Source organism: Larus michahellis, chromosome 7, assembly GCF_964199755.1.
Source record: "Larus michahellis chromosome 7, bLarMic1.1, whole genome shotgun sequence".
Classification (NCBI taxonomy): domain Eukaryota; kingdom Metazoa; phylum Chordata; class Aves; order Charadriiformes; family Laridae; genus Larus; species Larus michahellis.
In genome coordinates this window covers 41684575-41699726 of record NC_133902.1, presented here as the reverse complement: position 1 = coordinate 41699726, position 15152 = coordinate 41684575, and the positions used below count along the sequence as shown (strand labels likewise).

General features: G+C 34.6%; 1 protein-coding gene across 2 annotated transcripts in view; it reads left to right on the top strand.

Moving 5' to 3' along the window:
• PSMD14 (proteasome 26S subunit, non-ATPase 14) overlaps positions 1–15152 on the top strand; it is a 49091-nt gene that overhangs the window by 23888 nt on the left and 10051 nt on the right. For both annotated transcript variants that reach the window (XM_074594549.1, XM_074594550.1), the window contains 4 exons: positions 54–125; positions 455–574; positions 1702–1772; positions 2738–2888. In XM_074594549.1, coding sequence (XP_074450650.1) covers positions 54–125; positions 455–574; positions 1702–1772; positions 2738–2888 — 414 coding nt within the window. The remainder of the gene's footprint in view (positions 1–53; positions 126–454; positions 575–1701; positions 1773–2737; positions 2889–15152) is intronic.

Genomic DNA, 15152 nt, shown 5'->3' with positions numbered 1-15152 from the left:
AGAAACTACAGAATAATAACAGTGGAGAAAATAATTATTTATTCTTTTCATAGGGGCCACCAACAGATGCTCCTGCGGTCGATACAGCGGAACAGGTTTATATCTCTTCCCTTGCACTGCTGAAAGTAAGTGTTCTGTGTGTACTGCATCTGTGTATAGTGCTGGAGATAGAGCACCTGGCACCTATCCAAAGTTTATGGACTTATGCTCCTTAGGTGCTGGTCAGACTAATTTTTAAATTAAATTAATACTGTTTGGAACCCTCAGACCAAGAAACTTATTCTAATTGCTTCTCTTTTGTTGGCTTCATTTTTACTATTTTACAGTTCCTTACAGTTTGCAAAAGTGCTACAAGTTGCAAATTATCTATAGATCAGCAAAGGCTGAAAGAACTACCCCAAGTCAAACTTGAACCTCCTGTTAAACATACAGTGTCATTTGGTCTTAATTCCAGATGTTGAAGCATGGTCGTGCTGGTGTCCCTATGGAAGTTATGGGTTTAATGCTCGGGGAATTTGTTGATGATTACACTGTGAGAGTGATTGATGTTTTTGCAATGCCACAGTCGGGAACGGTGAGTTCTTTACACCTAGACCTTCATGATTTTGTTTACCTGTTTGTTTTGTTTTTTTCCTTATGGTAAATATTTTTTTAAGCTTTCTTTGGTTTATCTCATTTATGCAATCTTTGTCTTAATCTTAACCTACTAGATAGAATTCTAACATGTCTGATGGATTTAAAGGTTTCAGTAAAAAAAAAAAGTTAAACCAGATTTATTTTAATTTTTTTTTAGCAAAGACTAGTATGTAAGTGTGTATATCAATGTATGGAGACATTATGTCTTTATGCATGTATAAATACATTCGTATAACATCATTTATAAGATTTATGAGTTGATAACTTTAAAAACTCATGTACTAAAAGCCAGGGAAAGGATTCAAAATGTAAAAGGTTTGATTAGAAGTATTTCATGCCCTTAATTGTGATGGTGCTATAGATATACTTCAAGCTTGCTCTCTTTGACAGATCTTGCAGTGACATGTCTCTTAAATGCTATTTTTGTGATGTGAAAAAAAATTATGTATTTTAATTTTGAGTAAGAATATTCATGTTATGAAGAGATACTTTAAAGAGATGATGAGACAATGAGTATAACTGGAATTCATGATGCTTTTTTTGTGTAACTTAAATGAAATACTGTTCTTAAGAGAAGCACGGATCCGGATCTCTTGTAACTCAGCTGCACATCAATGAAATTTTAAAATTCTTTTGTCCTGAGTTTATTTTGTTCATTTGCGTAGTATAAGTAGAATCTGCAAAAAGCTAGTATGTGATATCTATCTTGAATAAAACCTGTAGAACTGAACTTGTGAGAAACAACAGGCCAGAGTTTCCAGAACAAAAAGAAGAGGAAAAGATGTGTTCCTTTGCATGTTTAATCATGTTTACTCATAGTAGAGATGACTTAAATCACAACTCAAAATCTTCTTTCAGCTTTTTAAAGTCACATTGAAATACATTTATAAGAATTGTATTTTACATTTAAGGGTGTTTTATCAAGTAGTTCTAAAGTAGTCAGGTTGCTCTTTTAAACAAACGCTTATGAAAGGTGTTCAATTTTTTGTTTGTGGAAAGTAACAAATTAAAAGATAATATTGCTTTATGTACAACTACTATGCTTTTGTCTGTCTTCTCCATCAGGGTGTCAGTGTGGAGGCAGTTGATCCCGTATTTCAAGCAAAAATGTTGGATATGCTGAAACAGACGGGAAGGTAAGTCACCCTAAAGAGGGCTGACAGTAACAGGTACTCCCTGCATGTTGTTTAGAAGAAACAGCTGGCTTTCCGCAAAAGTAGTGATTTAGGAGCTATTAATAATGTTTAAAAGGAAATAATTGGCCCAGAAATCAGGTGAGCAGCATAGCATGTAATTCAATCCACCTCATGCATTTCAATTGTCAGGAGATTGTCACACACATTAAACCTACAGCTTTGATTATTGCACAGAAAGATAAGAATGCTGCTCAATTTAGTATAGGCAGTTACTAGCCAGTACCTCCTTAAAAGATTGATTTATTTTTTTTAATTTCTTTTACTGAAGATAAAAAAAATGAAGTTGTAGCTTATTTATGAGCAATTTAAATGAAAAGGGGAAATAATTTTGTAAAAGATCCTAGTATTTAAACAAATCTTTATTTCACTTCTACCTCTCAACAGTTGTCGTCTGCTTGCTCAAATTCTTTTACTGTGGGAAAAACTTCAAAATTAATGTTAGCAAAAGGCTCAGCAGCTGAACAGAACAGTGCAAATTGCTTTTTGACTGAGTTCCTAGTTCTACTGCTGGTTTAATTGATATTTAATCCTTTCCCACCGTTGGTTCCCGTTGTCCATGTCTGAAATGGACTTTCTGCCGTGAAAATTCAACCCTCGATGCCAAGAAGTTAAAGAGTAGATATTTACTCAAGTGCTGAAAGGGTAAAAACTGGTTCAGTGAAGGTGTGGTAACAGGGTGAAAAACTGAAAGCATGATCTACCACTGCTAATGTGCATCCCTTAATAATAGCCCTCTTTTGTCGCATTTATTCATGTCCGTGATTTCACCATACTATGGTGAGTAATTTAAATATTTCTAATGGTGTTTTTTTCACAGCTTATCCTAATTTATGCCCTGATACATTACTATTTCTTCTTGTTACGTGTTTTTATTTTTAAGAATCTCAATGTCCTCTTTGTTTCAGACCTGAGATGGTAGTTGGTTGGTATCATAGTCACCCTGGCTTTGGCTGTTGGTTGTCTGGTGTAGATATCAATACTCAGCAGAGCTTTGAAGCCTTATCAGAAAGAGCTGTTGCTGTGGTGGTGGATCCCATTCAGAGTGTAAAAGGAAAGGTATAGTAGGCTTGCTTTTGCTTTTTTTTTTTTTAAGGTACTTTGTTAAGATTTAATATAGAAACACTGTAAATATGTTAAATTTCTTAATTTTTTTGGAGGCCCATTCTGCATTAAAAAATAAAAATTTAAAAAAAAATCTCCTTGTAAATGAAAAGATCATTTTTAGTTTATTCTGCATCTTACATCAGTAGTCCTTAAGCAGGCTGGAAGTTTTTCATATTGTCAGTATACATAACCAATCATAATCCTCCCTTAATATTTTGCTATTCAGGTGTCACTCAACATGTTTGCAACTAACATTCCAAGTATGCATTGTGTCAGATATTACATTTTAGCCACAAAATCTAAGATCAATTACTAACAGATTGGAATAGGTTCAGCCCCTTAACGTGGGTACTAAGGCGGCATCGATTTATAGGCGTTGCATATGATGCCTTTTAGTATGATTTCTATTGCAAATGTTTTGGGCAATAAAACTTTACAGAAGACTTGGTATCAAGCATTTGAGTTTTTGAGAAGTGTGCAGATAAATGATTAAGTATGTTAAGTGATTATGAAAAGAGATTAGCTTGCAAAGCATATTGGGTTATAGTTGTCCTTTGTTGAAATCTCTTTTGTTCTTGTTTAGTTCTCTTTTTATTTCTTTCTAGCCCCATATGCCATTTTCCTATTTCCTGCCTCATGACAGCAGGGAGCAGCTCTATTATCACCTTCACAGAGCTGTCTGCAAATGTGAGAGGCAATTCGATTTTGCTCAACCACAGGGAGAGTGGATTAGAAAAACTACAGAACGTACAGAAATTGGCTAGGTGGTTTACTGCTTTAAAATACTGCTGAGGTGTTTTGTTTGAGCATGCACTCCCATTGTATTGTAGAATAATTATTGAAATGCGTCATGGTATATATGGGTGATATTAATGTAAATTTATAAATATTTAAAAAGTAAGTGTTCATTTTCTGTAAAGCTGTAGTATCATATTTCCTGTGAGACAGATCACATTAAAGCTACCGAACAATTCCACTAAGGGTTCCCTTAATTTCATAATAAAATATTCTGAAGCCACGGTTGCATTTTCAGTTGGGTTTTTTTAAATTCTAATTTTTATAGCAAATTTGTTTATGTAACAGACAATTGAAAATATTAATAGCTTCTGGTTCTTTGGAAGCTATTAGACATCTGAATTAATTTTGCTCCCTTTTAAATTGCATAAAGAGTAGCTGAAAATTTAGGTACTTTTTGTGGGGAAAAAAAAAAAAGCCAAAAAAGATGCAGTAGAATATTTAATTACTCCTGACTTATTTTTTTTAGAACTTTTTCCTTTTGCTTTTTCTTATTTTCCCACTCTGATAGAAATGTTGAAATAGGATTCTTTTTATTTTGTCAAAATATAGCGTTCAGGACTATATTAGTAATTAATTTAGACCTCGCAAGCTATTGAATCCGTTCAGGAGAAAAGCCTCAGAGTAAGTCACACTACTGTTACAGCACACTTGCTCACTAAGTGCTTTTTTTTAAAATACATTTTTTGCCACTGTTGTTTGACACAGATGTCATCTTTGAGGGTCTTTGTTCTCTTCAAGAAAATAATCTTTGGCATATTTATTTTGACTGGGAATAAATTTTTGTCCACCTAAACATTTCCCAAATGCAGCCTTTCTTATGGCATTGCTGCCAGTACTTGAGATCACTGGAAGTCTTGTAATGTTTGTTTTTCATACATGTCTAACTGCTACAGTCAGATTAAATTACATTCTCAGGTTTTGCATTAAAAAAAAGTTTACATCTGTCATGTTTCTGGCAAGTGCATCCTTAAAAGCTTAGAAATAGAAAGAATCACCCAAATTCTGAATACCACTTAATTTCTTGATTTTGTGGGTGAGATTGGGCTATGGAATGTGTATGACTTTTGTGATCCTGGCTGACAAGATCACTTATATTACAACGTATTTTGTTTTTTAGATGAACTGAGAGAACAGCAGCTATATTAGAGCTCAGGGGGATTTCTTAGGTCAGGTTTGACTGCTTCATGTGCATGGCTGCCTTAGTATGGCGTCCAGTGCCTCTTCGTGTGCTAGACAACTCGAGCTAAGCTTATTTCAGGGAAGTACCTGCTTTTTCTCAGTGCCAGCAAAAGAACCGCTTGCAGAGGTAATTTTGCCGGTGTAGTAGCCTCTATGCTGGTGGGCTTTTGCTCGTGTATGTAGCTATGTGAGTCCAAGATCGTTACTCGTTATACCTTTTACTAGCATAACTGTCTGGCAAAAAATTGTAGTGAACATGTGGCACAGAAGATTTTAATATGGTGTGTTTTGACTGAGATTAGATGTATTTAAAAACAAAATCCAAAATAACACATTAATCTTAAACCTGCCTCAGGGCAGGTCCATGCCCATATAAATTGCTATGGCTTATAGTCAGTGAAGCAGTCATGGTTGTGCTAGTGAAGAATAACCGGGGCAGAGGTTATTTTCATGTGTCAGGAAGTTGAAATGAATTCTGATGAGGAGCCTCAGGTTCACCTTGACTGGCTAAAGCATTAAAAAGCAGTTTGCCCTGTCACTGATAGAAAGCAAAAACTTGTTAACTTCTTTGTTAGCTGTCCCCGTGTTCCAAACACTGAGTAGGACAGGGGCGTACGATTGCAATTTAAAGATATGAATACATACAATTCTCATCAATTAAAAAAAAAAAGTCATTTTATGTCTTCTTAAAGCCAATGGGCAAAAATAAGAAGTCATATAAAATCCTTATATAAAAATAAAACCCTCGTATAGATCTGTGGATTAAATGACAACTGCTTTAATGACCATTTTGGGACTGGGATATTATTACATAAATATAGTAGGACACATGAAGGACAAGCAATTCTAAATTATTAGATCTTATTACTTTACGTGCATATTCTTTTGCATGCAGTATGCTTTTTCATGACTGCGTACCATACATTGCAATTTTCAGGCTAATAATGTTCTAGCTGTCTGTAAAATAAACTCACAACAGATCAGTGAATTTTATCTGGAGGTCAATGTTATCAGAACCCAGAGAGAAAACGCTTTATGTTTTGGATTTTTTTTTTTTAATTGATTTGTATGAATGAAGTCAAAGTAAACACGCTGAAATATGTCCAGTGGGGCAACCTGGCTAGCTGTTGCTTCATCTTGTACCTCCTAATGTTTCTTATACCCCCTCCAGTTTTCCAGTCTGTGCAATGGAAGTTGTAATACATATTTAGAATATTTCACAGAAGCAGTAATTTCATTAAAGATCTGGAATAAAGCTAAATATTGACATTTCATATTTATTTCCAACATACATACTGAAATGTCTGTTACAGAGAACTATATACCTTTGCCAAATGTTAAAAATAAAATTTTTTTTGGACCTTAACTTAGCAGCTGTTCCTCACCTCTTAAGGAAAATATAACTACACTAAACCCACTGTAACATAGCATCTTTAACTCCAGAAGCATTAACTTACTGTGTTGCACTCGTATGTTAAATTAAGAAAAAAGTGGTGCTTTCTTTTTTGAACTGTTTTAAACTTTAAATCCTTATTATAAAAAAAGTCACCATTTAAAATGGTTTGTTTTCTCTGAGGCATTTCATTGGTTTCCCTTGATTAAAAATTGCTGGCGTAAGGATCAGTAAAATATCCAAAATTGTCAGAAGTCCATTTTGTACATTTGAGAAGTTTGTTGGCGCTTGTGGTGTTTAGTAGGGTATGTAGCAAAATCTCTTATACAGCAAAATATCATGTCCATTATACTGTAATTTTTCCTAGCAAGTCACTGTCAGAAGTATTTGTATGCAAAAATCTTTTTTTTAAATTGTTTCTGAGGAAAAGACTTGTCTTTGCCATAACTTGCGATAAATTCTACTTTGCATCTTAATCACCTCCTGACAGATAAAAACAAATATGCTATGCATCTTAATCTTGTGCTTAAACCGCATCCTGCCACTTTCACAAAAGAGATTTTTGCTATGGCATTTTGTCCTTATCTTAATCTCATTCAGAGGGTACAAGGAGAAAAAAACATGTACGTTTGGGTAGTCAGGTAAATCAAAATAATGCCAGTTGTAAACGGTCTCAGGATATCATCTAGTCTGACTTTGTGCAATGCACAGTGTCAACACTGAGTTCAGACCAGCTCACTTAGGGTTTTGCGCACTTAATATGCAACAGCTTTGTGGGAGTACTTGTTCCAATACTTTATTATTCTTGCAGGGTTGGGGTTTTTTTCGCCTTGTGTAGAGTCAGCAGCTCCCTATTTCAGTTTATGAGTAGTGTCTCCTGCCAAATAATTCATTGGAGAACCTTATTCTGTGGTCTGAGTAACCTCTTCTGGAATGGGAAGGTTTGATACTGCAAAGAGTAGCCAGAATGTGGGGTATAGTCTAAAACCGTTTTGTTCAAGCAGTTTCTTGTCAGTGGAAGTTGTAAATTGCTTTATTTTGTTCAATTTATGAGATCTTTAGAATTTTATTCTAAAAGGAGTAACAAATGTGATGAACTTTATCATTTGTTCTTTTACTCATTTTTAAAGTGTGAAAAAAATATTCTTATCATGCTCCTAGAGGTCCCAAAGAGGGACAGTTATACTGTATGTTTAAAAGAAAAAAAAAAATTTTTTAAAAAAAGGGAGAAGAGAGCTTAGCTGAGTTGCTGCTGGAGGTCCATAACTTAGTTGTGTCTGTCCAAAGCCAAGGTCGTCTTGAGCAAGGTGAAGGTCTCAAAGTCCTTTTGAGCTGTTAATAAAGAAAAATAATATCTTTAAATATTCAAATTTCTATTTAGAATGATAAAGCATTTTACATCTCTTGTAAAAGTGTGGTGGCTCAAATAGTGTACTTTTAAATTTTGTAGTATTGCAGCACATTTTTAATTCTTATTGTGCTAATGAGATTTTGTCCACTTCTCAAAATGGACAAAATTTATGTAGGCATAGGATAAATTGCCGCTGCAAAGATCATGTGGTTGAACAGAGCTTTGTTTTTCATTTGCTGGATGACCTGTTCCGGCGACCTCTTCCATAAAACACTCCTCTTCCTCTTTTTTGGCCCATTGGTACCTCTAAATCTAGGTGAAAGCCTGCGTGTAATTAGTTACGTGTATGAGCAATCCGGTTTTGTTAATACCTGATTTCAGTTTTTAATTCTTCAGAGTAATAGATGGTCATTTTATTGGGTGCTCACCATAAGAATAGCAATTTGTAAATAGTTTTGATCTCTTCTGCTACTTTTACGTTCTAGTTTAGATTAAATTTTCTATATGCTACACTATCTCAGCTTGGTAATGCATGTGGGGAAAGGCAGCTGAACTTTTCTGAGACAGTTTGTGTGTGTTGCAAATCCTCCCAACCTATCAAGACAAATATGTATGTGAATGGTTTTATAACTTGGTAATGCCTTGATAGTCTAAAAGAGTGAAGTCAAAAGCAGAGATTTAACAATTACTCTTCTGAGTGTTGGAATTACCATCTAACCTCAAGAATTTTCTTCAGCTGAACATCAGTCTTACACTAGTTTTCTGAAAGATTGTGTGTTTTCAGACCTCCACTCTTCTATCAGAGTGCTATTATTTTTCCTTTGAACCTGTTGTTTTCCCTTGTTTGTTTGAATTAACCACAGGATTGGAGGAGGTGATGGCTGTTTTTAAAGAAAGCAAAAAAAAAGGAATCCTTAAAATGAGATGTGTGGAGAGACTAGTGTAATGCCAGAAATTTGAAATTTAAAATAGCCCATTAAACTAAGTTTGTGAGAACTTTAAGTAGATTGGAGCCATCTAATAAGGTTTTCTTTATATACGCAACTCCCCCTCCCCACCATGCATTTGTTTTAATAACCTTTATCTTAATAAATCTTCCCTGGACACAAGTGAATTCAACAGTCATTAGGGTACAGCTTGAAAGTATTAATTAAAAACAACTAAACAAAACAGTAAACTGACTATATTGTCACTACTGCTTTGGAGACATGTCTGTTTATCGTGAATTATTATGCAGGTAATATTTTAGAAGAAAATACATTTTAAAACATGTGATGCCTACAATTTTATTTCAGAATCTTTTATACCTGAAACAACTTTCATTAGAACTGGGCTGGACAACACTGTTCTACTGTAAAGGGAAAAGTTCTAAAAGAGAGAAGATAACTTTACAATGTGTAATTTTGGTTGAAATGTCAAAGGTACATTTTTGTACATTTTGTACAACATCCAGTACATTTAGATACTCTTACAGTTCTGTGATCTTTCTTAACATTGACTGAACAGAGCATTTGGTGCAGTAACCTGCATATCAGAGGTGGAAACATCCTAATTTGATCTAGGCAAGAACTGAATTTCAACAGGAGCCCGACTGGAAGAATAAGGAAGGTAGATTCCTTTGCGGTGGGTTTGATTTCTGTTGATTCAATAAAGATTGGTGCTCTTTTTCCAGAAGAATCACATTTGTAAGAGATGAATTGCATCTGCACTGCATTGTAGGCCACTCGATGTTTTCAGTTCAGGATGGTTTTTTCTAAACCTAGTTATTGAACTGTTTTATTACTGCCAGTATACCGCTGTTTTGTTGAAACTCAGCATTTTTTATAGTAGTTGCACATAGTCAGAGTAACATATTTTGCATATTTTACTTCTTAATTTTTTAATGGGGTGCCAAAACTGTTAATATCAATGCTGGTGTTCTACAATTCGTTATGCCATGTTCTTTGGACTTCGGTGATTTAATTAAACGATGTATGTTTACCGACTACTCCATTTACATAGGTTACTTCAGTTCATGCCCTTCCTTAAAACAAAAAAAGTTCCAAGAAGACTTTTTGTTGAAAAGTATTAAATGTTTAATTTCCTTTTGCCGTGGTGGATGCAGAATAGTCCATTTATCTTCATTAAGGCATATAGCTTTAAAACTTGTGGCTTTGCTACTTGGGAGTTATGGATGCATGCCCTCACTTGTCAAGATAAATGTATTATACTGTAGTTCTCTCCCCTTGCAGTATGGATATTCAAGTTGTACTGCGGATTTGACCACAAGTAAGCAATTCTCTAAGGATAGAGAAGGAAAATGCACATACTCCTAGGAATATATTTTCCAGAGCTAAAATTGACATTTTATAAATAATTTCCATGTTGCAAACTTCAAACTCACAATCACAGCAATTCAGTGATATGCATTTGGCATGAGTCAGTTTCAGTTCTTAGTGCTTTTCATTGGAAATGGCATAAAAAGTAAGATTTCTTTGAATTTTTTATGTTGTGGGCTTACAGGGGACAGAAGATGTTCTTCACTTGTAGTCGTCTAACAGTGCATGGCAGCATAAATAACGAAATGGTCATAAACCTGAGCTGCACTTCTCAGGTCACATGTTCCATTTCATATTTAAAGAATCTAGAAACAAACTAAGCAGTTGATAACAGGTCAGTTGCAGGTGATAAAAGAGATTTTAGATGGGACATTACTTCTTTTTCCACACCTGGCATAACCACATTATATCCTTCGCAGAGTTGTCTTTAAGCACTGGTATGTTTGTTCATAAACATATGGCATAAACAATACATCGTTATTTGAATTCCAAAGATACAATACATTTTTAAAGATAGTCACCATATGTCATAGATTCTTCACTGGAAAAAATATTGATGTTAGAATTTCATTTTAATTTAAGCAAAAAAGGCTGACTTATTTCTAACTGAAGTTTACCGTTAAAATGCAGCGGGTCTTGCAACTTTCAATATTATTTGTAGATCTGATTTTGGAGGGATTTAATGGAATCAAGTGCATGAAGTACTCTTGAAATTCTCTTAATTTTTTTTTTGTTTTTTTTAAAGAACACCCCACAAAGTTATGAAGACTGTTTTAGAAAAAGTGGTAATATATATATGACACTCACACTCTCAGAATAAGCTAAAATGAGTCTGGCTACTAAGCATCCTAAATTTTAATCAAGCCATTATTTTTAATAATTATGTGCAGACTATAAAAGGCCAGGTTTTTATCTAGTTTGCAATTGAGGAGTCCAGCATTTGTCTTTAGGTTGTGAATAACTACGAATCATAGTAATTAAGTGCACTGAAGATAATTGTAATTTTTGTTTCTAAAAATACATTATACGGGCTCTACTGTGGGTTGTTGACCCTGGGGAAATGCTTTAAAAATGCTGTATAGTTATTGTTTTTTAGATTATTATGCTTTTTGAAGCTAAGACAGATGTACAAAAAGATGCAGTTTTTATTTTGTATTGGCAGCTTCCAAATATTTAGTATCTATTTCCAAGAGCTGCAATTAGTAAAGCATCCATGGTACTGAAATCCACACATCCCACAAGCTAATTATATTTGCAAGGTCAGATTGAATACATATTTTCAGAAAAATAAAGGGTTATATAAATGTGTCTTCTACTTGGCTGTTATATCACAGTTTGTTGATCTGGAGTATAATGTGTACAATTCACAAATTTGTCTGATAACAGAAAGTGGTGTGTGATTGTGTTTATTTTACTAACCAGTATATTCACAGCAATCACTTCCAAATATCTCTCCAGTAAAGATGTGTTAATTACAAAACAGACAAGGTCTTCTATTATATTAAAGCTACTAACAAGAAGACAGCAGGAATCACACATGTAAATAGCATCATCAACCCCTATTTTAGTCCTCTGTTTTGATCTGTGAGTTGCGCATAGACCAAAGGTGCTATTAAAGACTCAGTATATGAAATAGGCAGCATTATATGAACAAAATTTATTCAACAAGAAAACAGACCTTTAACATGAATTTAACAAGCCTGAGAAATTATAAACTCTCATATGCTGCAGATTCATGCAGTGATAATAAACAAAAAAGGAAAGTAAGAGGTTTCCTTAAGCTAGCCAAACTGCTAATGGTTTTGTTATAAGCTGTCTGCTGTTGAAATGACCTCTGAAAAGTCTGAAGACACTTGTACTCGGAAAAATTAAATGGTCAGAGTGGTGAAAGAGTTGCACTATGGACGTGCGTTTTTAAGAAAAAATCTACCTTCGTATTTCTGGAAAATATCCCAGTGGCATAGACTTTTGTTTAACTTTTTTATGTCTTTACAGAAAGGGAATTTAGTGTGAAGCTTGGAAACTCTAGTTTTTACTAGAACAGTGCATGTTGCATTAGGTAATTTAAGTACAATGAAAGCTTAAAATTCTTGGATGAGAAATACAACAAAAATCTAAGTAACTGAGTGGGTTTTTGTGCTGCTTTTAATTAATCCTTAGAGGTTCTTTGTTCAGAATACTGTGTCTAAAGTTTCCATCGTAGAATATGGGGTGACCATGTTGCTGTCATCTGATTGCATCATGCTGTACTTCAAAATACACAAACCTAGAGAAGAGAGTTCAGCTTGTACACACCTCCAAGTGCTCACCGGGGCTTTTTTCTTGAGTCTTACTGTGGCATAATTAACACCTACTTCGCCCATTGCTCATTAGTACCCTGGACATTAATGAGTCTATTTATTTGGATATAATCCTCTAAAGGAGGGACTGATTTGTGCTCACTGTGAAAAAAGCAATTACATTTCATAGAAATGAATATGTAGGATTTATTGTTGTGTTTATGTTTTTATTGCGTATTAGGTCTAAATTTAGCCTCCAGGTTGTTGAGCATGTTAGTTTCTTTAAGATGGTTGCTATAGTGATAGCAGCAAATTCCTTTCATCTTAGTGTAGTTAAAGTATTTAGTTACCATTGGTCGTCACAGTGCAACTGAGATGAGAAATATCACTCACGTGCATACTTTTTGTACCCCTCTGAAAATTGTAGAAATTGCAATTTTGTCCCTTCTTAAAGCTTAGTATTTGTGATTTTAATATTTCATGCCACTTTCTGTTAGATTGATATTTATTCTACTTAGGAAGTACTTGCATTTCATTCCTTCAGGAGGACGGATAGAGCGGGCAGTCTGTTCCCACGCAGGTAGTACCTGAAACATAATGCCAATTACTTCTGGTCAGAATTAAGATGCTAGAGTAATATTCAGTATCACTCAGAAATATTTTAGCAGCTAGTTCTCATATTTTAATGTGAAATTTATCCAAACATAACCTTGAGAACACCAACTGAAATGTTGAATTTTTCATCAGAACCAAGTTTAATCAGTTACTTATTTGGGGTTTTCTTTTTATTGTCTATGACTCAGTCCCAATCTGGACAGTGCCATTCATTCTTGGATAAGCTCAACATTGTCTAGTGAAGTTCTCAGTTAAACTCAAATCACACATGGCTGTTAGTAAGTTATAAAGGCGCTCCTTGTGATTACAGTATACTGCTAAGATCATGTTTCTTGCTCCTCTGGGTAAATTTTTGCTTGCTTGGGTTTTTTTTCCCCTTATCTAGCTAGTCTCTGGAGAACCCGTGGTGTGGGGTTTTTTTGCTTGGCTTTGACTTTTTAATTTATACTGCCTGTTTGTTATGGTTGGGCATTTCCAGGTGTTCATAAATTAGAGCATCTGGTTAAAATGGAACACAGAGATATATGCAAAAGCTTGTCACAAGTGTTTTGAGATAGAGAAAAATCTGATCGTGATTAAAAAAAGGAAAAAATACAATTATTTTTTATGTTGCCACACAGAATGTGTAGAAACCGTTTCAGATTTTTTTGAGAATTAAGGTGGTTTTTTTTAAATGTAATTCCTTTTCTGTAACATTAGTATCGGATAGCATGCTTCTGCTGCGTATTAAATCTGAATTGTGTTTTGGGTTTTTTTGGTTCAGAAAAAAATGTCACTGTTAACTCACTTTAATTGGGTCACAACCTAACATTTTAAACAAAGATGACTTTTTTTTTTTTGTACGTTCTGCATGCAGTTTTAAGATACGACATATGCAGATGGATCTGGCCAGTCAGCTGAGGGTCCAGGAAATAGCCTTTACTGGCACTGAGTCACTTAACGTGCCTGAAATAATTTGGTCTCAAAAGCAAATACAACAGGTGATAAGTTATTAGGCTCTTTCAGTTTATACTTTGATAATTTTTTTTGTTATAAATACTTGCCAATTAATTTTATTTCCACACGAATTACCTCGATATTTATGTTGTCCTCCTAATAAATTGCATATGTATTTAGTTATTAATATTTGTGTAAGTGGAGAGGAAAATGCTGGAACAAGGTGGGAGACTTGATGTCGCTTTCTCTGCAGACTTTCAGTGATTTCTTGTTTGTTCAACATAAAAGATTTGGTTCAGGTCTAATTCCGCAAAATATGAAACCGGCCATATAATGATATCTGTTGTTGTCCAACCTATGGGATGGAGAGGAAGAGAATAAAAATGATTGTAGAAAAGCTGTTAAAAAAAAAATTAAACTATTTAGTTTAATGAACAAGAATAACTCTTCAAACATATGCAGACAAGATGCCTGCAAAGTATGCCTGCTACTATTTCTGTGGGTGTACAAGGCCGTACGTGCACTGGTCCAGATAAAAGGCTGGGGCCTAAATGAGAAATCTTATCTTGCAGTTATGACTCTGCAATGGCAAGTGCCCACAAGAGTGGGGTTCTCAGTTCTGTTCCGCTTTACATAGGTGTTGGATAGGGGTGTGAGTTTTATCGTATGGGGCCATGAAATACTATTTCCAAAGATTTTCATAGACAAATTCAGCACAGGACAGAATAAAAGTCAGTGATGGTTTTACTTTATTTGCCATGAAATGTCACTGAATACTACCTACTGTGTACCTTTAAATCATAAATGACCTTGGTTTTCTTTTACTCTATTTTTTTACTCCTGAGCATGACACTGACAAGGACTTTTTAATCCATCAGACAGTTTATAGACCCTTTCATAGGCACAAGAAGCAAAAAGCATCTGACTAGAAGGGAATACATGGGGCAAGTTCCTTGCTGGCTATAATTTTGTTGTCATTTCAAGTATTGTGGTAGTATAATTGATGTGACAGGACTGGGCTTTAGACTCGGTCCCTTAGCTTGTGCTCACTTTCAGTTTTAGTCTCTCTCTGTCATTCATTTTGATTGGATAAGATTTAGGTGACAAACACATGCATACCTTTGAAGCTTAGAGTAAGCATACATAAAAATTCAATGTTATACGATGATATCATGTATATAAAACTTAGAGCTCCACGGAAAAGGTAATAATTGGTGTCACCTTACAGTACAAGGTAGTGTAGTGTGCTGATAGCATAGCCAGCAGGAGGCTCTTTTTTATTAATATTATAATTAAATGATTTTCTGGATAAAGGCCAAAAACAGATGAGAGTTGATTGTGCCTTGT